The sequence below is a fragment of the Lithohypha guttulata genome (genome assembly GCF_036872675.1).
Source record: "Lithohypha guttulata strain CCFEE 5908 chromosome Unknown scaffold_3, whole genome shotgun sequence".
Taxonomy (NCBI): Eukaryota; Fungi; Ascomycota; class Eurotiomycetes; order Chaetothyriales; family Trichomeriaceae; genus Lithohypha; species Lithohypha guttulata.
In genome coordinates, this window is record NW_027042752.1 from 3,162,312 (window position 1) to 3,186,752 (window position 24,441).

Below are 24,441 nucleotides of genomic sequence, written 5' to 3' on the forward strand. Positions count from 1 at the left end.
ACGGTAGATTCCTGAGCTTAAGAGTAGCACTCTGCGGCTACCGCCCAGAGGCACTATACCAATCTAGAGTTGTCGCCATAGAGCCAAGATCTTGCGTAGTATCTGAGCCTCAAAAGAGAACCAAGAGCGGCTCGATTGCCAGCAGGATTCGACTGAACACACACCAGCAGCCCAAGGTTGGAGACGAACAACAAAAAGACCAGAAATCGACAGGTTGCCTTATCTTGGTCCCGCTCGGACGCGCCTCCAGTCTGGCGAAGCAGGCGATGTTAAGTCTCGAGATGTTTCACTGATGTGCTGCTCGTCGCAAGACAACTAGCGCCTGCATACATTCTAGACCGAGTACACTACTCGGCACATGCTGCATCGTATTGTGGCCTGCGAAATCTAATCGCGTTGTGGAAGCACGTCACACGGCTGCTGAGTATGATAAATTCTTTGCCATAATTGCAGTACCAGTTTCGCGGAAACTGCTCGAAGGGAGATAGAGCTCGAGTTATATATTAATCGCTAGTATTCTGGGCTGTAGTATTCGTTCAAGAAGCACGGCAGCGCTCGGTCGAACGTGAGCCTCGTTGCACCTTCCTTCAGAGGCAGCCCACCTGTCGTCGGAAAGTCTAACAAGGTTCACGTACTCTTGAGCAATGGCTTTAGAAACTTACCAAGCGACGTTACCAGGAGGAGATTCTCTCAAGTCTCATGTGGTCGGCCACGGAGGCTATAACAGACACTTCGTGAGAGTTGCACTCACATGTCCAAGCATGAAGTCAAGGACACAGTGTCGCCCACTATAGACTTCTAATACTCAGAATATCGCATTAAAGGAGATGTGCGAAGCTTGATCGTGAGTCCTGGAGCGGCAGAACGAAGGCGAAATGTCAACGTTACTGCAATCACCAATACATGCCAATCCTACAGTCCATCTCATACGAAATCCATTGATCTATGTCCCATATTCCGTGTGGCCTACCTAACACAAGCCCTGGTCCACAACCTTGAGTGTTACAGTACGATCACATAGTTCAGCAAGGTGTGACATCCATCACAAATTGAGCCCCAAAGCCTTGACCACTAGGCTGACTCGAGAACTGACTGAACGCAAACTTCGCCATTGGCGTCCTACCCATCTGGCAGTCAGTGGTAACGGTCGAGTTACACCGCTCATGAGCCTGCAGAGTGAATTCGCCATTCACGTTCGCCACAAACAAGGTTTGCTGCTTGTCATCTTTGCTGAAGCTGAACATGCGAGGAGCCAAGCCGCCTGTCTCGATGAAGCCCTTGAAGACAAGCTGGGGAGTTTTGTCGGTTTGAGACTTGGCCTCGATGGCAAAACGGCTGATGCTATCGGTAAAGTTGCCGGTGAGACGGTTGGAAACATAGACATATGCAGGGCCAGTACCTCCCGAGACTACAAGTTCACCAGCTCGAGCGGTGATGACGTTGGCAGGAGGGAAGGCTGCACCGAAAGTAGAGATTGTCTGAATTCCGGTGAGTTTAAGACCATTCTCATAAGATACTGAGAACATCTGAATCGTGTTTGTGAGCTCACAAACAACAATGTAATGGGTCGCCTTCTTGCCACCATCGAGGGTAAGAAAAGCTCCATGGCGAGGTCCAGAGCCTGCTGGAGTGACAGGCGTGCTCTCTGTAATAGCGAATTTACCGTCTGCTATATCCAAGATGTGCAACTTATCGCCTCCGAGATCGTTGATGATAAAATACTGACCTGTAGGATCTAGTACAGCCCCATGAGCACGAAGTACTTTTTGAGCATCCTTATCAACCAGACTAGGTGTACCTGGAAGAGGAACTTGCTTGATGAGCTTAAGGCTGCCATCAGCCGCGGCTGAGTCCCAGATATCAACCTGACCTAGACCATAAGAAGACCCTACTAGAATTGTTTTGTCGTCGTTAAAGGCTAGGTGAACAACGCCACTAGAACCATTGAAGCTGCGAAGCTCTTGAGAAAGAACTCCAGTTTTCTTGTCGTAATTGAACAGACGAGTGGCGTTACCATTCTCGTCGACGGCATAGAGAAGATTGGGCTCCTTAAAGATCATCCAGCTGGCTGCTTTGCCTGGTTCGGTGACATTGACTGTGGCCTTTGGGACAAAAGCTTTGCCATCAAAGTCGAAGCCTCGAATTTGCCCAGCTGCACCAACCAGGAGGGACGCATGACGACTTGTGGCATTTGTGGTTGCGCTCGTGTTGGCAGCTTGGCGCGGAATCAGACCTGCAGGCTGAGGTACGCCTTGTGCAGCAGCTGCAACAGCCAACCCAAATAGGGGTAGAAGCGTAGATAACATTTTCTATTCTTGTGTTGTACGCATTAATGATTTTGTGTTTATGGTAAGAAAAGATCAATTATTCTGGCCGTCCGAGAAGTTGCGACTTTTGTAAAGCATCATTGCCAGTAATCCGCAGACACAAAAAAGTGGTGACAAGGTAGGTGTGCGACGTAACAAAGACTTGCAGCGATGACGAGGAAGCTTAATCGCAAACGGAGGTTGAAGTGATCATCACCCTGACAAAGAACGTTTGATTGTAGAAAGAGCCATCTGGCGGAGGACACAGCTCCACTGAAGTAGCCTCTTCAAGATGGTAAGGATGAAGGTGACTGTTCTGTGGAATATAGTTCTGGGCAAATCGTGTGTTTGATCACAGTAGCGCATCATTGGTTTTTCGTTGACTGCAGAAGCTGTTTCAATAAGCGCTAGTGCTACCAGAAGTGCCAAGATTTCGCCCGGCCTGTGCCTTGCGCCCCGAAGGTCAATGCCAGGACTGGCTTGGCAACTCAGGACAAGGGGTGGGAGGTTAGGCTTGTCAGAACAATATTAAGTCTATTTTTGGGCACTTCCTATTCTTCTGCATTCTCCGCCCCACACAATCCAGCCTCTTTCCAGCACCTCCTGGGCACTAAGACTGGGAAATCTTAGTTCTTCTAGCTCTGCCTCTTGGGCTCTCACATACTGCTGCACATCCTGGAGTGTATCAGTCTGTGCAGTTGGGAAGAAGCCTGTCTCTTCTTCATATTCATAGACCATAAGAAATCGACCTTCGCTGACCACAGCATCCATATCCGTAAGCATATCGGCGTCATATTCTGGAAAAGCCGTGGCTGGCGATACTCCTGCAGGACATGCAGTCCAGGTATGAGGAACACCAGGAGCGATAGTCACAAGAGTACGAGGAGGGATGACATAGATTTCACCATTTAGCTCTGTCAAAGCTGTACCTTGGAGGACGAGGATTCGTTCAGCGACAAACCTTTGTTTCGATGGATCCTTCTCATCTGGTGGCGCGATATGTACGTGCCTTGGTAATCGAACGCTAGTGTCGAAGTCAATCAGACCGAGTTGACCTGCAAAAGTGATAGGTCGTTGAGTGTCCGGGTCAAGTGTTGTTGAGGCATTCGCCGTGAGTTCGTGCATGTCTACGGGAAACCCAAGGTCGGTGAAAGGCGTTTTTGTGACGCTGCCTGCCTGGTGTGAAACCCGGCTGCCATTGGGAAGTGTGAAGCCATGATCGTGTTTCTTCAGACCAGCATGGGTTTGTGGTTGATTTCGAGGCATACTACAAGAACGTGCCTTGTCGAGTACGGAGTGGTGCTTCCTCAGTCTTGTGAATAAATCTGCTTGGATTAGCCTATGCGACTTTTTCGAGACAGACCGGATATTCGTGTCTTGAGTCGCTGGTTTTCCTGTTGCTGAAAGAAGTTTACTGCTGTACAGGAGGTGCACGGAAATGTAGGACCACAAATTCGGAGAGAATCTACAGCCTCGGATCCCATGAGGGACAAGGTTTGTGTTGTGACGTAGCTTTCGAGAGCTGTTTAGTCAAGATCATCTAGAGTTGCGAGACCCCAGATCAGGAGCATCGATTCGTATGATCTCGCTGTGTCAAACAGTGTGACAGTAATGCAGGCGTCCAAAGTGATTGTAAAGACAGGAGACTGTTCTCAATATCGCTCGTTAACAGCCTTTCTCGATCCAAGGAGTCCAGACAATGCCGACCGAAACTACTTAGAATGAGTAAGGCACTCGCTGATGCAAGTAGTGGACTGCGACCTGATTTCGTGAAAAGCTGGCATTACAGCAGACATCCAAGGTCTTTTACACCGAGATTGTTCTTCCATGACTCGACTTTCCTCGCCAACTTCACTTTGTTCCTCCCACGTCCTCCTTGGCATCTGGTCTGTCCCAAGTCTCTTTCTCCAAAGCTGCGACTGCGTCCAAGATCTCCTTGATACGTTGACCGCTCTTCTTCTTCAGTTCTTCCTGCTCCTCGAATTGTTGCTTGAATTGAGTAAGCATATAGTCAGGCAGGCTACTCTTCTGACCCTTCTTGTAATTGTAGACCACAACATCCTCTTCAGCTTTTGCAGCCACACGCTGCTTGCCCTCAGATAGCACCATGACATCCAACAGCATGCTACTGTCAGATTCTTTAGGCATGACTCTAATTTTGTGATAGACGCTGATCTTGTCCGGCCAGGTCATAGGAAACTTGAAATCGACCTTGATACTCTTCAGTATGAGTCCATAACTCTTACTAGTGAGCATCTCATCCCACAGCTTCTTGTTTGCAGGGTCAAAGTGCTCTCCGATCTGTCGCGTCCAGTTCGTTCTACTGGTTTCGCAGTACCGCACGTATTGGACGTTATTGACGTGACCCATTGCATCCTGATGACCCCATTCAATCAAGGTAGAAGTAATGCCTGCACGCTGGCGCGAAGTGAGGTATCCTTCACTTCCAGCAAGCAGAGTTTTCCAGTCGCGAGCAACCTCAACGAGGAGTGCTCCGGCTTGATTGACTTGCGCATCGTTCATACCAAAGTGTATACATTTTCCTAGACGCGTCTTGAGGTCTGACAGCCAGCGAGAGCTCAGATTCGAGGTGGCATTGGTAGAAGTGTCATGCCGAGCGTGGATGGTTGAGGTGAAGGTCCGGGATTTCCGCAACGAGGTCTTCGCGCTGTACAGAGGTCTGGAAGCTGTAGGACGAACTGCGGTCTGCCGGCCCAGTTTTTTTGGTATCATGGTAGCATAATCAGCCTGGGAGGGAGCAAGGAACAGCGACCAAAATATTTGGAAGGAACGGCAGTGGAAAGCTGCTCATCGGACAGATTTCCGCTTTTGACTTTCGGCAGGAACGTCATGTCTATTCGACCGAACACTTTCAGTGAATGATCGATACAACATTACATTTGCACTGTCGTGTAAGCACGTCAGAGGTCAAAGACCAGTACGATAGTCAAGCAAGGAACATACCAGCAGGATGAGCAACCATTTACGACAACAGGTCATCCAAGTCTATAAAGAGCTCTTGGAGATGGGCAGACATTATCCCCTTGGCTTTGATTACTTTCGTCCTCGACTGCATAAAGCTTTCATGAGTCAAGCTCATCTGCAAGACGACGAAAAGATCAAAGAAGGTATCAAGCGGGCCGAATATGTCAAGAAGGAGATTGAGGCTCTGTACTACCTGAAAAAGTACCGAACCATGAAACAAGCCTACTCGAACAATCGTTGAAGTGGTACTAAGAGCTTCATTACTCATTGGGCGTTGGGGTTCTGACACATTCTGGAAAAATCCAAAATGCTCAATTCGAATACGAGAATCGAGGACAAAAACTTCTGAGCGAATAACATGACTTCGATACACGAGCACAAGCATCTCGTGACCTCGCAGCAGTCTAGGGCTCGTTCCATCAGCATGCAGATGCATTGTGATGTATCGAGTCTTGTCGAAGCTCCCCTCATCAAGATCTTGTTCTGAAAGATGTGCAGCAGATTGGCAACCCGAGTGGTTGGTCCCGCTCGACAGCACTGAAGGAAGTGATGCAGCAACACAGAGTTCTAGTCTCTCTCGGGAGTGGTTCTTGCCGGATAGACACGTCTCGACCTTTTATGCGAAACTTGACTACGGCAATTCAGCGACTGTCATGACAGTTATTCAAAAGCCAGTCATACATGGTGGACGAAGTCGTATGCCATCCTGTCCAATTCGACGACTAAAATCAGAACGTCTGATTACATGCTATACTTGCGAGTGCCAAAGATTTCGAGAGAGCTAGCCAATTTGGAGCTCGCATCATACCGAAGTTGAGTGATTGTAGCAAGTCTGCTATATATGTTTAGCACATCAGGTATCTCGAACAAGCGGAGCTTGTCAAAAGCAGAGATTGTTCGAGTGGAATATGCTCAGTGAAGCTCAATAGCCAGGTTTATCGTTTCCTTGCAGTGGCTGTGCGACACCTTACGACCAGGTCGAGGTAGACTACCACATGCACAGTTCAGACACGGCAGAAGCACGTACTTAGAATTGTAACTGTATATAATCATATCGGCCTTGTAAGAAGAGAGATCACGAATATTCTACTTCAGTGGCCGTACCAAAGCCATCCAAAATTAATCCCGTCGCTAAAGTTGCATACTGAATGCCCTGCCTTCTACATATCGTCCATCAACAACACCGCACATTACAATATTCTTCCCGACTCTTGCAACTCATTCGTTTGATCACTTATCCAATCATCTCGCATCCTGCAAACTCCCAAAAGTCAACACTACAAACGTCGTCGTCCCAACATCATTCTTCAACGGCGTCCAATGCGTCAAAAACTTTTCAAAGCCCATGATCCGCCTCGTACACAGCGACAAATCCAGCGTCAACGCCGCGCCATTCCTAAAAGCGCTCTTGACCCTGGACTTGTAATCGCGCGATAGACCCGTAGACGTATGCTTATCGAGGAACTTGAAGATATCCTGGCCGACGATCTGGTGGTGTTGGTGGGTGGCGCGGGCGGGATAGAGCATTTCAACGACACCAGCGGTGTGGAATGAGATGAGCATGGATTCGACGGTGACGATGAGGAATTTCGAGTAGGCGGTGTAGAAGGCGTCTTTTTGGAGGCGGAAGGGTTTATCTTGCATGTCTTCGAGGAGGCCGTTTTCCATGCCGGGTTGGCGGGTTGGGACAGGCTTGAACGATTTTCTTATTGAGCCGAAGAAGCTTTGTCGGGCTGGTGGGGGTTCTGGACGAGCTACTTGTGGGATTTCACGTTCTTCTTCATCGGGATTAGATGAGAGGATTCGAAGGACGTCGGATGTGTTGTGGACGGTTGTGGATACATTGATTTGACCACCGATGAAGAATGCAAGCTTGCCGGTCGAATCGTATAGGGGTGCTGAGCGCGTCAGAAACACGGTACTAAGGAACACTAACGACTTACCAGTGTAAAGCAGATTCCAGAATGGTTCACCGTTCTTCCTTTCGTTCAGCAGAAGCTCTATACATTCTGCTGGCTCGTCTAAGGATTGTTTTATTCGTGCCACTGATTCACGATCGGTCTGTCTGCCCTGGAGAAACCTGCAATTTCGAGGTATTATCTCATTCCTGCTGTAGCCAGTAACTTTGATGAAGCCTATACAGGTCAGTCTTAGAATGCTACATTGAAGTGATGTGCGAGTGCAATAGGAGGATTTGGCCCAAATACATGATAGGGAGTGCTCACCATCTGAAGCATAGACAATTGGATTATCAGCTTTGTTAGGATTCGTAAGGACAAAGCAATCTCCCACTCCAGCATATTTGTTGTTGTTGGTAGCGAGCGCTTGGGTCGCACTCAAGCTCATCTGATGACGTACGAAGCGAGGGTATATATCAGACGCCACGAGTCTCTGTATGTCGTTCTGTGCACTGAGAAACATCGACTCCAAGCTGGGCATGGTCTTTGACAAGACTTGCCTAAGGTTCTTGTTGATCTGCACAAGGACATCATCGGGAAGATTCACTTGCGACGTAGCGTTGGCAGAAATGAAGTTGCGGTGAATGTCAAAGACTGTATTCGTAACTTGGTTCAGAGCATGATGATAGTCGTTGATCTTGCTCGTTAGTTGTAAGCCTTGCTATGCAGTAGAAGGACCGACCTTTTCGAGAAATTCTATATTTTCACCACATAATCGCGAGTGCGCAAACTTCTTGAATCGATGAGCAGTTGTTGGATTGTGAAGCACTATCTCAAAAACTTGTGGACTGAAGAAATCCGCGAGTCGCGAGCTTGAGCTGACGGACGTCGGCTGTGTTAATGATGTGCTGATTGAAGGCTCGTATTGACCTTGCTCATCAACTGCAGTAAGGTTGGGATCTGGCTTTCGCACATCTTCTAAACCTCCTTGGCCGTGTAGATTTTCGAGACTGATCTTGCTTCGGGGACTTTGTGGACTGGCCCACCTGTTGCCATGCATAGGCAGTTCCTGCGTCCTGCTCTGTGAGGTGAGCACGGAATCCGTGGAATAGTCACGTATCAGACGTTGGCGTGGGTCCATGGGTCTGGTTATAAGTCGGCAAGAGTGGATGAAAGACTTTCGAAGAAGGTCGCATCAACACCAGACGTGATATCCTGGTTTTACAGTACACATTGCGATACGAACAACAACAATTGACTTGCAGATGAGCTAAACTTTCTTCTGCAGTGGCTGCCGACGCCATGTTGACTTCAAGTCTTCGCAGCTGCTACTCAAGGTATGGCTTGTGAGGAAAAAGGATCCGAAATGAAATGACACTTGTACTGTACGATACGTCGCCAATGATTCGTCGAAGCTCATTAAGCGAAAGTGATTCGGGTTCGTGGTGCACGTGTTGACCAGGAACAGGTGCTTCCAAGGTTTGGAAACTCGAGGATCAATCATCAACCGTTAGAAATCGATGACAACCACTACGATGCAACAAGACCCTCGGAGCCACATTACGTTCAAAAATAGCATAGACTACGCAAGAACGCATTGGCCATGCATGACTCCATCAGCCGTTTCAACGACTTCTAGCGCTGATCGTCAAAGCACTTGAACAGACAAAATACAGAATACATGTACAGTATGAACATGTCAGTTTCAACAGTAAACAACTAGAACGATTTTTTCTCAAATCGTACACTAACTCCAAGAATGATGATGTCAGTATTAGTATGCCTAGCTGCTTGAACACTCTAGCGACGCACACGCGAGCAAAGCCGGCGACTTGGCTTGCGAGACTGTCCAATCTCGATTCGCGACTACGGAAATGTTCCTGGTACGGGGTTGGAGGGCGTTCTATAGCTTGGTCCGCTGTGGCTAAAAGCTCGAATTTCAGAAAAGCTCGAGTATGTGAGCTTCAGGTATCGCACTGTCGAAGTCGTTGGAGATATTGTGGAACAGTACAAAGTTCTGTAAAGATAGCATAGAAGTTTGGTCTAATCAGGCAGATCTGCGAGGGGCAGACTCATCTTGCTTTGCTCCCATCTACTTGTAGCAGATGAAGCAGCAAGCCGCAGCACCGCCACAAGTGTACTATAACGACCATCTGTTCCTACAGTTTGCTAAATTCTGCTTACTTAGAAGTGTATCGTGACAATAATTGGCTTGTTCCCTCGTAATTCAGAACCGAAGGGTCTTTCTCGAGTCGCTTCCCTTTGATTAATACATTTTTTGATGTACGAGATGACTCCAGCGAGGGCAGCAGTTTCTGCAGCTCGTAAGTCGAAATCTGTAACATCTCCGTATACCTTGCCGCCAACCAATCTCTGGGACTGTCCTGTAGCAATTCCTTCACTTGGACCTTTTCCTTGCCTTGCCTTGCTGGCTTCGGGTATCTCTTTCTATAGTAGTGGCGCGTATGCACCTTTTTATCATCCAATCATTGTGACATGGTGTCACTAAACATAAGAAATTCGTAACCAGTCACAGGTTTTCTGATGCCAAATAGATCCCGGGTAGTAAAACACACGCTTTCTGAAAGTGAAATATCGATATCGAGCACTTGCTGACAGATCTCAGCTATGAATCCCGGCCTTCTTGTCTTCTCCATCGGGGTGAACGAGTTTGCGACCACCTATCTTGGCACTTCTTACCTTCGAGCTCAAAGGAAGCTGGTACTTGATTACTCCTCGCACAATGATATCGAAGTCGTGGAGTAGAACTCTTTCCCACCTTTCCGACCCGCCAACTTCCGTCTTGTTGCCAGGCTTAGCCAGACGAATCTCTCCAGTCGAGGATGAAGATGTGCGTCGTACTGGCGCTGGCTCAAACATCAACGGAGAGTCGAATTCAAATACTCGGCCAAGAAGCATTTTTTGCACGCCTTCCGGGTCGTCTGGATCCGTGCCTTCATCGACCCCATCGTCGGGATGAGGATCTGGCCAAAACCAACCCCTTTTGCGGCGTTCGGAAATGGTCGTTCGTAACCCTGGGTTCGTGTGGTGCTTGTGCCATTCCTTGCTCGTTGAGACATAGGGACTTTCGGCAAAGAGGTTCACATCCAAATCTGTAACAGTGATCGCGAAAAGGTTAGGGTTGACAGCTTTCACATCGAGGTCGAGCATGAGCTCTTGCTCCGAGGCCAGGACGTTCGTGATACGGTGTATCTCCACGTCGTATAACGGTTTACTGATAGCCATTGCAAACGCAGCGACACCAGTACAAATAAAGATCAACAGTACAATAAGCAGAAGCCATCCTCCACATCTAGACCAACAACTTGGATTGAGATCGTCACCCATTTCCATCGATCGGAAGTCCCGACTGTTCGGCCTTCGACTATGGCGGTTGCGGCTGATCCGCACAGTTCCTACCAAGGGGGCCCTTTCGTCGTCTGCAATGTCTTCACCATTGTCATAGGCGCTACCAGCATATTTCCGAGGACTGGTGATGCGTCCACCTGCGACACGAGGGCTTGCAGGCTTTGAGGATCTGAACGTACCGGTGAGGTTGCGTGGCGAAATTGGATTTTTACTCTGGGCTCCGAACGGCGAGTCATCAGTGAGGACGGAGGGGTGTGGGTTTCTGTTGTACCTGCCAATGTGGTGTGGTCGGGGAGTAGAACTAGCATTCCTGACACCAGACCTGCTCGGATCGTCGTCGTGCTCCCTGTTATGCGTGTTGTTGCTAAATTTCATACTCTTCTTTCCAGAAATAGCCGTGCTCCCACTCCTAAGACCATGCTTGGCGCCTCTAAGATCATGGGTGCTAGCAAGAGATGTGGCACTTGGGGTGCGAGAATGGTGGCGATAAGATCGTGGGTCAGGCGGGTTCGATTCATATACAAAAGTCTCTTCCGAGTCATCAGTGTCCGCCTCATCCACAGCACTGGCCACCTTGGCCTCGAAGATATCTGCTTTGGAAGCAAGAGTACCAGCATGTAGAGTGCCAGTCTTTCTGACGGGTCTTTTCTTCTCCTTTTTAGGACGGATTGTTTCAGTACTAGTTTTGGTCCTCACGCTGCCTCCATCTCCTCTTCTTTCACCTAACCCTGTGGTTGAAGTGACAACAGGTTCTGTCTCCACCGTCAAAGTCCTGACTGGTTCTGCAACAGGTTTCTTGCTGCCAGTTAGACTAGTGAATGACCGTTTCGCGAGGCCACTTTCGTGCTTCGAGGTGCTGGCGGCTCGGGACTTTGAATCGTTTTCTGTCTTGTTACTTGCATGTTTGTTGGAGTCGCTTTGATTTGTGCTCGAATTTGCGGCGGACGACTCATTCTTTGCTGAGATCGAAGATGTAGTAGACTGGGTCATAGGGTCGGCCTTAGGATCGACTGATGGTGTTGAGGGCAAGCTGCCTTCTACTACGGTTTCTAAGGCGGAAGTCTGACCTGTGGTCCCACGAGGCGGTGCTCGAGCCTGCGCAGTGGATTGTGCTTGCCCTTGTGCTTGTATTTGCTCCTTTGACCCTTCCGATAAAAGCATTGCAGCAGCTAGATCGGGCGCTGATACTGGGGCTAATCTCTTTGCAGTGTTTGACTGTGCTTGTTCCGAACTATCCCTTCGTGAATGACTTCGACTCGTGTTCGGAGGAGGAGGAGACTTGAGACGTGGTGAGGTCGGCCACGATGGTGAGCTTGTTCCATTCTTCGCCAATCGATCTCTTGTACCCTCGATTACACCATCTATGCTAGCAGCGGACTGTCTGGGTGCAGACAAAGCACGTTGTAGTGGCATACCCGTCTGGTTGCTCGTGGTCGACGCTGAACGATCCGACTCGGTGTTTGTAGGCTTCGAGGAACTTTCTTGCTGGGAAGGTGTAGTGCCATGTTTGTTCCGATGAGAAGATCCTTCGGCGGTGTTCTCGCTCTGGTCCTCTGCTGTCGTGGAGCCTGGCATTGCTCAATGCGCCGTGCGGTCCAGACACCAATTATGCAAGGACCTCTGTTCTATTACTGCGTCATTTATATTCGGATATGCTTATTGCTACACAAGTCATCTTATTCGGCGACGTTGACAAGGATATGGCGGAAATGATAACCGATGAGAGCTGTACCCAACAGACTAGGCATCAATATGTGGCAGGGGAGAAGGGTCGAATTCGTTTGCTCAGGTACTCTGTCAACCCACAAAACAGAATGTAGACGCGCAGCTCGTGCGTAGTTCTAGACATGAACGATCGGCTCTGGAACAAGGAAACGGAAGGAAGGAATTCAAGAATGGAAATAGACAGCCCAACGGTCAAGAAGCGACGCACTGGTGAAGATGTCATGGCTGAGGAGCCACGCATGCAAAGATGGCGCGACGCCAATTCAGGGCCGACAAGCATGGTTATATCTTTTCCCCAATCAGACTCACCAAAACGAGCCTAGTGACAGCTCGAGCCACACTTCACGCAGCTTCACGCATTCCCAGCCGGGCGGAAGGTTTTCAGTTACCCTTGATGCACCGTTGGCGACGTTGATGCAAGAGAATTGGCGAGTCCTTCCGGGAGGGTGACTGTGGGCTTCGGTGCGAGTTGCCCTTCGAGCTTTTCCGACATTCACTGCGTATCTCAAGCACTTCGCAGTCCCATCTTCTGGCAAGCAGTGATTTTTAGAACACAGTCAGCCACAAGTGGTTAGAACACCACCCAGAAGAAGGACTAAGACTCGGATCACTACTATTCGCATTGGCGTACGTATAGGATCGAGCAAGAAGTAAATTAAAATGATGTTCAGTATGAACAGGTCAGTCTCCCTTGAAAAATACTGGCCTTTTCGGAATAGTTGTCCAAGTCCAGTAACGGCAAGTTTCATTTGGATTAACGATGACTGAATAAAATTTCTCGACCAGCACCGCCGTTCAATCACTAATTGCAGCCCAAGAAGTGACTATTCAAGAGAGGTCGCTGTCTAATCGATCCCTGGTCAACCTGCTGACCTGACCGCATCTCAGCCATGGCTTCTCGTAACAGACTGTCTTTCACCGCTAGAGCGAAGCAACACAAGCATCCCTTGGTCCAGCAGTTGTTCTCGTTGGCTGAGAAAAAGCAGTCCAACGTAGTCCTTTCAGCTGACCTTACGACGACGAAAGAACTGCTTGAGATAGCGGACAGTAAGTCATACCGCTGATGCATAAGCTGCCACTTTGATGTGTCTTTCCTCGCTACTGGTTTCGTTGCTAGAAGACTTTCCGGTGACTGACAGAGAGCAGGACTTGGCCCATACATCGTGGTACTGAAAACTCATATAGATATTGTCGATGACTTTAACCAACAGACAGTTGATGGCCTGACTCAACTTGCCCAAAAGCATGGTTTCCTGATCTTTGAGGACCGAAAGTTTGTCGATATTGGCAACACTGTGCAGAAACAGTACAAAGGAGGAGTACTCAAGATTCACGATTGGGCCCACATCGTCAATTGTACGGTCCTACCAGGACCTGGGATTGTACAGGCACTCGAGCAAGTCATACAGGATGCTGGACATCCAGACCGAGGCGTTCTCATCTTAGCAGAAATGACATCGAAAGGCTCCCTCGCTACCGGCACATATACTCAGGCCTCCGTTGATATCGCGCGACAGTATCCTCAGACAATCATAGGGTTTGTTTCTACCAAAGAGCTATCTAATGTGGGAGAGTCGAAGAATGAAGAGGAAGATTTTGTGGTCTTCACTACTGGAGTGAACATTTCAAGCAAAGGAGATGCGCTAGGACAGCAATATCAGACCCCAGAGACGGCTATGGCTGGAGGTTCCGACTTTCTTATTGCAGGACGGGGAATATATGCTGCGGCTGACCCTGTTGCAGCTGTCAAGGAGTATAGACAAGCAGGCTGGAACGCGTATCAAGCTAGGATTCAATGATCAGAATGACACCTGTGGCAGAGTGAGAATGAATGGAGTACATTCATGAGAGTAGAAGCTGCTAGTCAAGAGACACGGGACAACCGAGTGGGTGTTACCCATGTGTTGTTATGGCTGTAGACGATGCAGGGGGACGATATATTGCTGTGTATGCACAAAGCTTACAAGCTAGATTTCCTTCCATAGTCACCATTTACCAACAAGTTCATGAAGATGGATCTTGTCCTCAAGGAAGAGATAGCACAACCGTTCCTGTTTCGACTTGGAATCAAATACCTGAGCCTACTACGCCTCAGCGTATCGGATATGAGCAGCGAAAGTCAGTGCCGCAGTCAATAATCGACCAATATATACGGACAAAGTACGAGCGACGTCCTGATGTCTTCTACCACACGGATCCGTGCAAACAGAAATGAGGGCAAGAAGACCAAGGAGTCGTTGAAGGGAGAAAAAAAAAAGAAAAAAGGTATGCTTCACGATATCACTTGGACTCGAACCAAGATCTTCACCTGTACGAAAGTACTACGACAACGCCTGCTAAGATCGCTACACGACGCTGTAACGCAACATTAAAGTCACAATAAAGAGTACATTATGGTGATGTGCTATCAATTGCACCATGATATCGATTGGAAGACAAAAGTCGAGTTGGTTAAAAAATGAAACAATTATGCAGTTGTGGAAGGTGCATCCTCAATTTGTATGGAAGGCAAGATGGAAGAGTCGCATAACAGGGAAGGAATGAAGCAGCTGCGTGGTTGAAACTATACTCGAGTTTGAATCAACTTCACTCTTGAACCCGTCTGCTAGCTACGAGCCTCGCTATCACAACAACTTGGAGTACCTCACTCAAGTCTTCCATCTGGTATGTTACCCTGCTTCCCACAACGAGGCTTTTAGAGAGGGCCACCATGACTCGAGGCTCGAGCAGACACTGCCTTTTGACTACACAAACTATTAGTTTCATCTTCAACGGTTGTTAGACCCTGATAAGAAAAGAAATGAGAACGACGCTCGCAGTAACAGCACTCGTTTATTCCACTCTATCAATATGTTAATGTTTGATTTCTCAAATCTTTGTGAGTTCCAACTCTGCAACGCGACGTCATTGTACAGAACCATCAGAAATATGTCCGTCGCGCCCTGCCCTCACCACTTTGCAAATATTGTTGTTTCAGCTCGTCGAGCAGGCACTCTAAAATCTCGTTAGAGCTCGCGGCATTTACAGTCGCAACAGCACAGTACATAAAACCACCGTTCGATAGCTTCGAAGGTGAGAGTAACACACGCGAAATGTCCACGAGTTAGGTGAAGGTTTTGCGCCAACACTACGTCATACGAACCTCACATGCCTCGTTTTTCAGCCACCCACTTTTAGGTGTTGAGAGACAGATAGTATAGCAAAGTGAGAGACTCCGAAGTCTCAATGAGCGATTCTGCCTGGACACTCTGGGTACCTCGCCGCTGAGTGAAGATTGTCGTTGCACAAGTCAGAAAAAACGAAGATGTAGCGATGTAGACAAGGACAAATTGAGGAGGGACCTTTTGTCATCTACCAGGATTCATGCGTAAGGACTTTACAGCGAGCTGCAGACTTCCATCACCGACCCGCAGCAACTTTGTGCCCAATTCCCTCCGTCAGAATTGAATTGCTGGCATGTGTAGGTCGCCTGTGCCTTGCATGCTCTTTCGTTACATTCAAATGTGCCTTGCTGTGCTGGATTGACCTGCTGCCTACCACCTTTCTTCCTTGATCTTCTTCCATAAGCAAACCACTTACCATTGCTCCGGCTGCGTTCTTGTACATTCACGAACACTAGAGGAGTGCATACGTTGCTTCACTGGATGCGAACAGGCTCTTCGTAACTCACCACAAAGAGCGCACCGTCGCATCGCGTGTCGGGCTACGCATTGCGTCACACCTCACCTACAATGTCTGTGTATCGGGACAGCGGTCGCTTCGACGACAGCAGAAGTGTTGCATCGGCACGAACAACTGGCGGTACCAAAGTTACTCGCTACATTGTCAAAGAAGACGACTACGACAGGCGATCCCACTACGATGACGGTCACCGCAGTGCTGCTCCGACACGATATGACGATCGACGAACCGAAATAGACATCCGCGACGACGATCGCTATACGAGTCGTACCCTAGCTCGAGAGCCCGAGTATCGAGGCAGTAGGGAGACAATCACTATCCGCCGCGAAGAGTCACCTGAACGAAGAGACAGAGATAGAGACAGGTACTGGGAGAGACCTCCAGGTGAGGCTGTTCAAGATCGTGAACTAGTCATCAGACGCACAGTGGAACGCGACAATGTTGATCGTGCTCCTCCACGCAACGATGATCGCTCAGTAGTCCTTTCTCGCGCAGACGATCGACGAGAATCTCGCTTCTCCGATTATGAAGTGGTCAGTCCTCAGCGGCCCTCTTTCGATGATCGCGAACGAGAAGTTCAACGATACATTCGCACGACAGATTACTACAATCCTCCAGCTCCGCAACAGCCTCAGACTATAATCATTCGACAAGAGCCAATTATTATTCGTGAAAGATACGAACGAGAACGCTCCCCACGAAGAGAAGAGGACTTTCAAATCGTGAAGAAATCAGACATTGACGACCAGCACTCTGTCAGCCGCAGATCTCGATCCGAGGCCAGAGATGAAGAATACTTCTACGAGAAGAAGGTTAGAGAACGCTTGCCCGACGATCGCGATGACCGCAGACTACGACGTCCGATTAGTCCACACGATTCGATCTCCCAGGTTGGTCGACGTGGTCGAGATCGAGGTTACGAAAGTGATGACAGCATGGTCTACGTTCGCAAGGAGAAAATCGAAGACTATGGCAGTAGTGATGATGAGCATCGTGGTCGAGATCTAGCCGCTGGTGCTTTGGCTGGTGTTGGTGCTGCCGAGCTGATCCGAAACCACAACCGAAAAGAAGGCAAAGAGACATCTAATGGTGTTAGTCGTGTGGCAAAAGATGTAGGTGCCGGCGCTCTCGGCGCTGCCGCAGCCGAAGCTATCCGTCGCTATCGAAGCAAGAGTAGGCGTCGATCACGTTCAGATTCTAGAGGTCGTGGTAGAAGACAAGACTCGCGGGAAGGAAGCAGGGCTAGATCTGAGTCTCACTCGAATCTGAAAAGTCTTGGAGGCCTGGGTTTGGCTGCTGCTGCTGTCGCTGCTGGTGCACTCATCGCGAACAGGAGTAAGAAGGGTGGCTCACCTGATCGCGGAAGCAGATCAAGAAGCCGTCGTCGTGGTTCAAGATCCCGTTCTCGTGCATCGTCCCGTACATCAGCAATCTCTGAGCTGGAGAACGATCCTACTGCCGATGATGAGCGCAATCCGAAGAAGCGCAACCAGCGTACTGCCGCTGCTGGAGCCCTTGGTGCCGCTGCTATGGCTTTGTATGAGAACCAACGCAGCAAGAGTCAAGGCCGTGGCCGCAATGAGAGCCCTAAACGACTCAAACAAGGTGCCCAAGTTGTTGGTGGAGGACTTGCTGCTGCTGCTCTTGCTCGTCTCTATGAGAACCGGAAAGCTAAAGAAGAGGCTACCGAGATAGTTGACTCCGAGTCACGACGCTCGCGATCACGACATAGGTCAAGGAGTCGGCCCAGGACTGACTCGACCTACTACGACGGCCCCTCACAACGTGCGTATAGTGACCCTAACCTGATACAGTACGGTACTGAACCACTTTACGGCAACAACTTTGGTGAAGGTTACTATGGTCGCCCGCAGCCTGAGCAGGACTATTACCAGAATCAAAATCGTGATATCGTGCCTGCTCCAGCTCCGCCTCCAGCAACAAGTCAGAATGATAGTTTCAGACCAGGACGTCCTCGAAGTGTCAGCTCGAGCCGATCACGCTCCCGCAGCAGAGGCGCGGCGGCAGCTGCAGCAGCGGTGGGTGCAGGTGTGGCTGCCTCCGAGCTTGAAAACAGGCGAAGAGAGAAGAAAGAACGAAAAAGACGTGAGTAAAACAATTTTCGTGACTCGACAACATACTGATGATCTAGGTTCTCGCAATCGGTCCCGTGAAGGTTCATACACTCCCACGGCTGATGATCGAGCCCGCCAAAATTCTTATACACCTTATGCGCCTGGTCGCGACCCTTATGAAGATGCAAATTGGCATGCAACTCATCCTGCCGGAAATTACTCACAGGGAATGAACGATCCGTATGCGTCACAAACAGGATTCCCACCACCACCAGGAGCCATGCCGCAAAGCGGATTTTCGAGACCAACCTCGCAACCAAACTATGCTCCACAAGATTTTCCACCTCCACCAGCAGGCGCTCCACAGGCACAGCAAGGGTACTATGACCCATACGCGCCTGGGCAGAATCCGTACATGCCTCGTGGGAGAGGAGACGAAAATGTGAGTGCTACGTCCTCTTTGACTCCCCCTGATCAGCACCACTTTACCACAAATGGTGTGTTGCGAGAGTCCGACAGGACTAATTCATTTTGTGCTAATCAGCCTACAATAGGTTTGAACAGGGAGATAGCCACAACTCCACCCGTCATCGGACCTAATATTGCCATGCCACGACCACTCAACAGCACGTCTGCTAATCAACAACCAACAAGTGGGAATCCAGCAAGCGTGAACGAGCCTTATCAGCAGCCTAAATATGGCGAGCCTAATAACTCCAGCACTCCTTTCCCAGGTCCTCGTCCCGCGGAGAGACTACCCGAGCGCTCAGCATCTCGAGCAGCTAAGGCATACACGCCAACTCCACCTCTTGTTCCTCAAGATACTGCACGTCGCCAGCCATCGCCATTGGCCTCAGTGCCAGCTGAAACTATTCCAGTCATAACGGATAGACCAAGTCCGCTGCCTAGCCAACAACGTCAACTACCCGAAGATCCAAGAGTCACGGCGTTTCGACAAGCTGCGTACAATGCGCCTCCACCTTCTCAGCAACGAGCTGTAGATCCTGCTGCTGCGCAACCAGACATGACAGCTCACGACCGCGTAACGAAGCCTCAACCACAAAACAAACAACCAGAAATGCAACAGACTAATCGAGGTGTCAGTCCTTTCATATCGATGCCCAGCCCAGATATCCGACCTCCATCAGACGAATACATACTTATACCTCAACCACAACAGGCGCACTTTGACAATCCTTACCAGAGCCAGAGTGTGCCAAGCATGCCTAACCTCTTCGTACCTGAGCCAATCGCACAAACTACAATCCCGCAGACCTACACAGCTTCAACACGAGAACCCAGGCAAGAGCGCAGAACACGGTCGAGAAGTCAGTCACAACCACGAAGCGTTACCAACACCACAGCTCCAGGTACAGCAACAACGTCACGAACCGCCACACCAGAACCCAAGAAGTCCGTCTCATTCGCACCCCAGGTCGAATTCTCCGATGCCCCCGTTGTTCCTCCAGCATCCTCGTCCAGAGATCGACCATACGCAGATTCCGAAAACAATCCTGACACCACGCGACCAAGACGTCACGACAGAGACCCTCTCCAATCATTCACCACAAGCAACGGAAACAGACGCACCCGAGACATAAATGGCCGAGGCTACGACGCAGGCGATGACTTTTCAGACGACACCCCCTTCGAAGACCACCGGCGTCGCACGCACAACGACCGCGACCGCTCTCGAGACACCGGCGGCGGCGGCGGCGGTGACAGAGGCGTCCGCCACTCCTCCCGCCGTGAACGCAGACCACAATCCCCACCAGACCGTGACACGACCGACCCCAACAAGCGCTCAAACACAATGTCTGGTAGTGGCAGTAGTGGCTCATCATCGAAACAAAAACGCCGTAGTACACGAGATAACAGCCCGGATAGTGATGCGACAGTTGATCTGCCGGAACGCTTTGACGAGAGGGGTAAGAGGAAGCCAGGAAGTTATGATTTGGGGACTAGGAGTCCGGAGGAGGAGTTGATTGCGCAGGGGTTGGATAAGATTTTGGGTGGGTTGTTTAAGGGGAGTGGGAGTGGTAGTGGTGTTGGGAGTGGTGGTGGTTCATCGAAAAGGCGGCGAGAGTAAGGGGTGAGGTTTGGGGATGGTTTGGTGATGTTGATGATGCAGCATGATGTACGACGAATAGTGGGACTATAAGAGTGAGCATGATTCATGAATTATGAGACGATATGACGATGATACGATTTTTAACACATTTGAATAGAGCGATGCAGGTTCATAAAGTTTTTTTTTTTCACAAAGAATGGCAAGAGATTCGTTGCACTTGCGAATCGACGACTATGAAATGTTCAGCTCGCCTTCATTTCGTGATCTTCACCTTCCTCCATTTCGTCCTTCTCAGCTTCATCGACTGTGACTTGAGGGACGACGACTCTGGGTGTGCCTTGCTGTTCTTGCTGCACGAAAGAAGCATCAGCCATGTCGGCATCTTCGGGTGTATTAGCTGCTTCTTGTTTAAGGACGTTCTCAGTGATGGTAGGTTCAGGTATCGGTGTGTTCGCATCTGCCACGCCAACTTCATCTCCTGCTCCTGCTTCTGTGGTTGATCGAGGAGTCATACCGCTGCTGTCAATTGGTATGTGTGCAGGTGTTGAGACTCCTTCGTCGAGCGGTCTGGGTGTGCCAACATTACTTGACCCGCCTTCATGACCTTCGGGCCGCTCCAGCATATTAGTATGTGCATCGTCTTCTTCGCGACGTTGTTGCTGATCACCATCCTCGCCTTCGTGGTCTCGTTCTGACCTTGCATCCTCGACCTGCTCCGGCTCACCACGAACCACACGTCTCAGCCTTCGAGATTCACCGATAACATTGGCGAGTGCATGTCTGCGATCCAACCATTGCTGCTGCATGTCCTCGCCTTCTCGTTCGAGCTCTTCAATCTCGGCCCTGAGCTTGTCACTTTCTCTGGTAAGTTCTTCTCTTGTCTTTGCCTTTTCACCACCAACTTTACCATCGACCCAGAGGACCTTCTCAGCGTGCTTGTCCCACCCTTTGCGGACTTCTAGCTGCTGGCGGGCTTCTGAGAGGCGTGACCTCAGCTGGGCAGTCTCACCACGAATAGTGGTATGCTGGTGTGTGATTTCCTCGGACTGTGTCGCATAACGTTCGCGTTCGCGTGCATTGCTTGTGAGGAGGAACTGCAGCCTGGCGAGACTGGTTGTGAGAGAGGAGAAGTCGTGTAGGGTCGAGTGTGTGAAGGTTTCCAGGTTCTTTAGGTAGGCGTTGATTTCCTCTTCCGTTTTTGGGACGTCTGCAATTGCTGTTTCCTCGCCCTCATCACCCTCTTCAGGCTCTGAAACGACTTCAGCTGAAGCCGAGGCATTAGGCGCAGGCGCACTTGAATCAACCGGCCGCCTTCTCAGGTAACTCTGTATCACATTGGTCGGCGTTAGTAGTCGCTTCTGAATTCTTTTGAAAGATTTCTCCTCGACGTTGAGCAATCTCTTTGCATGCAGACCGTCTTCTTCTTCACCATCCGACAGTACTGTAAACTTGGACATGTTATCGTATGTTTTCACTCTAGATATCGTGGCTTGAGTCGAGGAAGAGATGGCTGCTGGTAGAATAGGCTTGAGGTCTTCTGTGACCTCAGCTATGGACAGACGATGAGGATTGGTCAAGTTGGAAGTTGAGGCCGAGTAATGCAGATTGTCAAGGTCGTTACTGGGACGGCGACTCTCGCTATTGGGAAGGTCGTCTGTTTGAATGTGCAAGAGATCTGGCCGTTGAGCACCATTAAGTTGATCTACGGACGCAGCGTTGATCGCTCCTTCCGAAGTCGTGTCTGCAACTCTCGACCTCTTTTGCGTTTCGACTACCATCTTTAAAGTTTGGCTAGGTTGATATCAGCACTACCCCTGTAAGCTCGTTCTGTGATTCGTTTCCAGGCGCTGCTATGCTGAAGCTCTAGGAAGAATATGAACAACTATTGGACAGCTAGAAGCTGGAACCGCCCGTAAAGCAAACTCAATTCAGCTGGCTCGTGCTTATCGTACAAGCTAAGCTCAAATCGACCCTAGATGCCTGCTCGAATGACAGCACCGAATTCCTTTGTTTCGAACTTCTGGTCTCGGATTTCAGAAGGTGCACATCGTTGCAGGCTCGCAGAACACGATGAGAGCAAACAAATGTGCGTATATTGTTCGTGGTAGGCAGTTGCCTGTTTCATGCTCAGCCATAAAAGATATACCATCTATAGCCTGTGTCACTCATCCACCCCGCTCACGTAAACGGAACGAATATCACCAGCCTCAACCAGCATAAACACTGCGTCTGGTTCGAAATCTCGAGGAATCACAGCCGGTACTTACAACACAGTTGGTAGAGGTTGAAGTCATCAGTCATGCAGAAGACTCCGCACTTCCATACAGCCAGGAAGGGCGCTGATTCCCTCAAGGCAATGGCCAAACGGACATTATCTCGCCATTTACGACATCTAGTCAGCCTGGGCGATTGCCCTCCTGAATTGGTTAAAAGCCTCTTCATCAAAATTGACAAACCAGATCAACTCTATAACCTCGAGCAGAAGTCTCCACAGATCCAAGGACATACAAGAGAAGCATGGGTGCACCTGATAAAGCGCGATGTCCCTCCCAAGTTTCTGGAGGCTCAACTACCTGAAGAGTGGCAGACAGTCATGTTTCCTTTGGAAAAGGCAGACCGATGGCACAAAATCTATTACAAGCTGAAGAAGATGGCCGAGAAGGAACAAGCAAAACGTGACGTGGCATTGGCTGCAACTCTGCGAGGCTTCACTCATGAACGGGAGCTGAAAACTGCCCCAGTTATTGACCGCAAGTTGGTCAGCACAGGAAGGAATAGGGTTGCTACGGCGAAATTCGACTTCAATAATAGTCTCTACAGATCTGGCGGAAAAGCAACAGGGAAAGCGGCATCTGGGCCGGGCTTCTTCGAGAGATTTGAGAAAGGCGCTGGTTCAAGGAGAACCGCCAAATTACGAACACCTACACACCTACTGAAACCAAGCGTTGGTCATGGAGTGGCCGCAGCACCAGCGCATCTCGTAGAGCACATCAAAGAGCAGAAGCAGAAGGAGAAGGAACAAGCCGAGGAGGAACGAGTATGGAAAGAACAACTTGAACAACGGAAGCGCAAGGACGAAGCACAAGGCCTCATCAGACCACTCAGGACAACGATCATAAAAACAGGAATTGCGTCAGTTCCGAGCCAACCCATGCACGCACCTAATACGAAGCTCAAACCAAACGCTGCAGTTCATGCCCCTAACGGTGATTCGTACGATCTCATCAAAGACAGAGAAGCACGACTGCGAGCCCTGAAGAATGGTACAAAGCTACCACAACCAACCTCCAGCATTCCAACAAGCAAGCAAGACTTTGAGCGACTAACCATGGACTTCCTAGAATCTGATGATGAGGATTCTCCAGCCGCTAATGATGATCTCTTCGAAGACCTCGAACAGCAACAACACCAACAATATAGTTCAGATGCCAACCCAAGCGACGAAGACCTCTTCGGATCAACCACAAACAGAGCTAGATCCGCCTCACCACAGCATCTGAAACCAAAGCAGCCACCACGTCCCATCAACGGCCTCTCACCAGCAAGAAAACAAGCTTTACAGAACGCTCGTTCGCCTGGCCGTGCTGCAACAGCAAGCCCTGCACCAATTCCTCAAAGAAGACCAGCCAATTTCCAACAACCGGCCAGGAGACCTGTCGATGCAGTGTTAAGCACGAGCCCCATTCCACCTAGCCGGACAAAGCTAAACAGCACGGCTCAAGCGCAAGCGCAAGCATTGAAACAAAGCACACCTCAATTCCACGCACCTGATCTAGTCGCTGTCAATGGCAGGCCGGCGAATATTGCAACTGCGCAGCAACCAGCGCTGAAGAAGCGGAAGGCGGCTGATCCGCTAGCTACATTGATGAGGTCGAATAAGAAGAGGTAAATGATGGACTAGGGTTAGCTCAAGAATACGACATCAAGGAGGATACAAGATATTATGGGATTTAGGGTGTGATATAAAGTTTAGCAAGCGAATGAATTTCCAGGTGTTAGGGCTACGGACTATATGGATTTGCATATCAGGATAGACTACATGAGCATAACTGCATAGGAGATAGCAGGATGGTATGAAAAGAAGGTGCAGGTATGGAGCACGTCAGTCAGTTCACGGTTTACGATTACCAATAATGTGAAAGAGATTTGTGGTGTGGAATGTCTTCAGAGCTCAAGACCGTGTATCTGTGGTAGAGAGATCTCGAACTTTTTCCCTCAATAACACCATTTGGCTGCTTTCGGAGTCCTTTTCCTCCATATTGCTCATGTAGGAATCGCTTCCAGTACCTGGACTGACTGAACCCGATCTTGAATTTGAAGGATCTGATATC

The 24,441-nt window shown here is 49.5% G+C and overlaps 9 protein-coding genes across 9 annotated transcripts; 3 read left to right on the plus strand and 6 right to left on the minus strand.

The window, feature by feature from the left end:
* Positions 1 to 1,022: 1,022 nt before the first annotated feature.
* On the minus strand, positions 1,023 to 2,306 carry LTR64_004947 (uncharacterized protein; the record flags this gene model as incomplete). Its single annotated transcript, XM_064899290.1, has 1 exon — positions 1,023 to 2,306. One exon carries the CDS (start codon positions 2,304 to 2,306, stop codon positions 1,023 to 1,025), a length of 1,284 nt encoding a protein of 427 aa, XP_064755247.1.
* A 534-nt stretch (positions 2,307 to 2,840) lies between these two features.
* LTR64_004948 (uncharacterized protein) lies at positions 2,841 to 3,572 on the minus strand (the record flags this gene model as incomplete). The annotated part of the gene is made up of 1 exon (XM_064899291.1): positions 2,841 to 3,572. One exon carries the CDS (start codon positions 3,570 to 3,572, stop codon positions 2,841 to 2,843), a length of 732 nt encoding a protein of 243 aa, XP_064755248.1.
* A 585-nt stretch (positions 3,573 to 4,157) lies between these two features.
* On the minus strand, positions 4,158 to 5,289 carry LTR64_004949 (uncharacterized protein; the record flags this gene model as incomplete). Its single annotated transcript, XM_064899292.1, has 2 exons — positions 4,158 to 4,993; positions 5,271 to 5,289. 2 exons carry the CDS (start codon positions 5,287 to 5,289, stop codon positions 4,158 to 4,160), a joined length of 855 nt encoding a protein of 284 aa, XP_064755249.1.
* A 1,244-nt stretch (positions 5,290 to 6,533) lies between these two features.
* Positions 6,534 to 8,330, minus strand: LTR64_004950 (uncharacterized protein; the record flags this gene model as incomplete). The annotated part of the gene is made up of 4 exons (XM_064899293.1): positions 6,534 to 7,189; positions 7,235 to 7,426; positions 7,517 to 7,886; positions 7,932 to 8,330. 4 exons carry the CDS (start codon positions 8,328 to 8,330, stop codon positions 6,534 to 6,536), a joined length of 1,617 nt encoding a protein of 538 aa, XP_064755250.1.
* Positions 8,331 to 9,811: 1,481 nt separating this feature from the next.
* VAC7 (Vacuolar inheritance and morphology protein) lies at positions 9,812 to 12,133 on the minus strand (the record flags this gene model as incomplete). Its single annotated transcript, XM_064899294.1, has 1 exon — positions 9,812 to 12,133. One exon carries the CDS (start codon positions 12,131 to 12,133, stop codon positions 9,812 to 9,814), a length of 2,322 nt encoding a protein of 773 aa, XP_064755251.1.
* Positions 12,134 to 13,173: 1,040 nt separating this feature from the next.
* URA3 (orotidine 5'-phosphate decarboxylase) lies at positions 13,174 to 14,082 on the plus strand (the record flags this gene model as incomplete). Its single annotated transcript, XM_064899295.1, has 2 exons — positions 13,174 to 13,330; positions 13,469 to 14,082. The coding sequence occupies 2 exons, from the start codon at positions 13,174 to 13,176 to the stop codon at positions 14,080 to 14,082; spliced, it is 771 nt and encodes a 256-aa protein (XP_064755252.1).
* A 1,932-nt stretch (positions 14,083 to 16,014) lies between these two features.
* On the plus strand, positions 16,015 to 20,128 carry LTR64_004953 (uncharacterized protein; the record flags this gene model as incomplete). Its single annotated transcript, XM_064899296.1, has 3 exons — positions 16,015 to 18,070; positions 18,117 to 18,536; positions 18,594 to 20,128. 3 exons carry the CDS (start codon positions 16,015 to 16,017, stop codon positions 20,126 to 20,128), a joined length of 4,011 nt encoding a protein of 1,336 aa, XP_064755253.1.
* Positions 20,129 to 20,352: 224 nt separating this feature from the next.
* LTR64_004954 (uncharacterized protein) lies at positions 20,353 to 21,888 on the minus strand (the record flags this gene model as incomplete). The annotated part of the gene is made up of 1 exon (XM_064899297.1): positions 20,353 to 21,888. The coding sequence occupies one exon, from the start codon at positions 21,886 to 21,888 to the stop codon at positions 20,353 to 20,355; it is 1,536 nt and encodes a 511-aa protein (XP_064755254.1).
* Positions 21,889 to 22,409: 521 nt separating this feature from the next.
* On the plus strand, positions 22,410 to 23,999 carry LTR64_004955 (uncharacterized protein; the record flags this gene model as incomplete). Its single annotated transcript, XM_064899298.1, has 1 exon — positions 22,410 to 23,999. One exon carries the CDS (start codon positions 22,410 to 22,412, stop codon positions 23,997 to 23,999), a length of 1,590 nt encoding a protein of 529 aa, XP_064755255.1.
* Between the last annotated feature and the right edge of the window lie 442 nt (positions 24,000 to 24,441).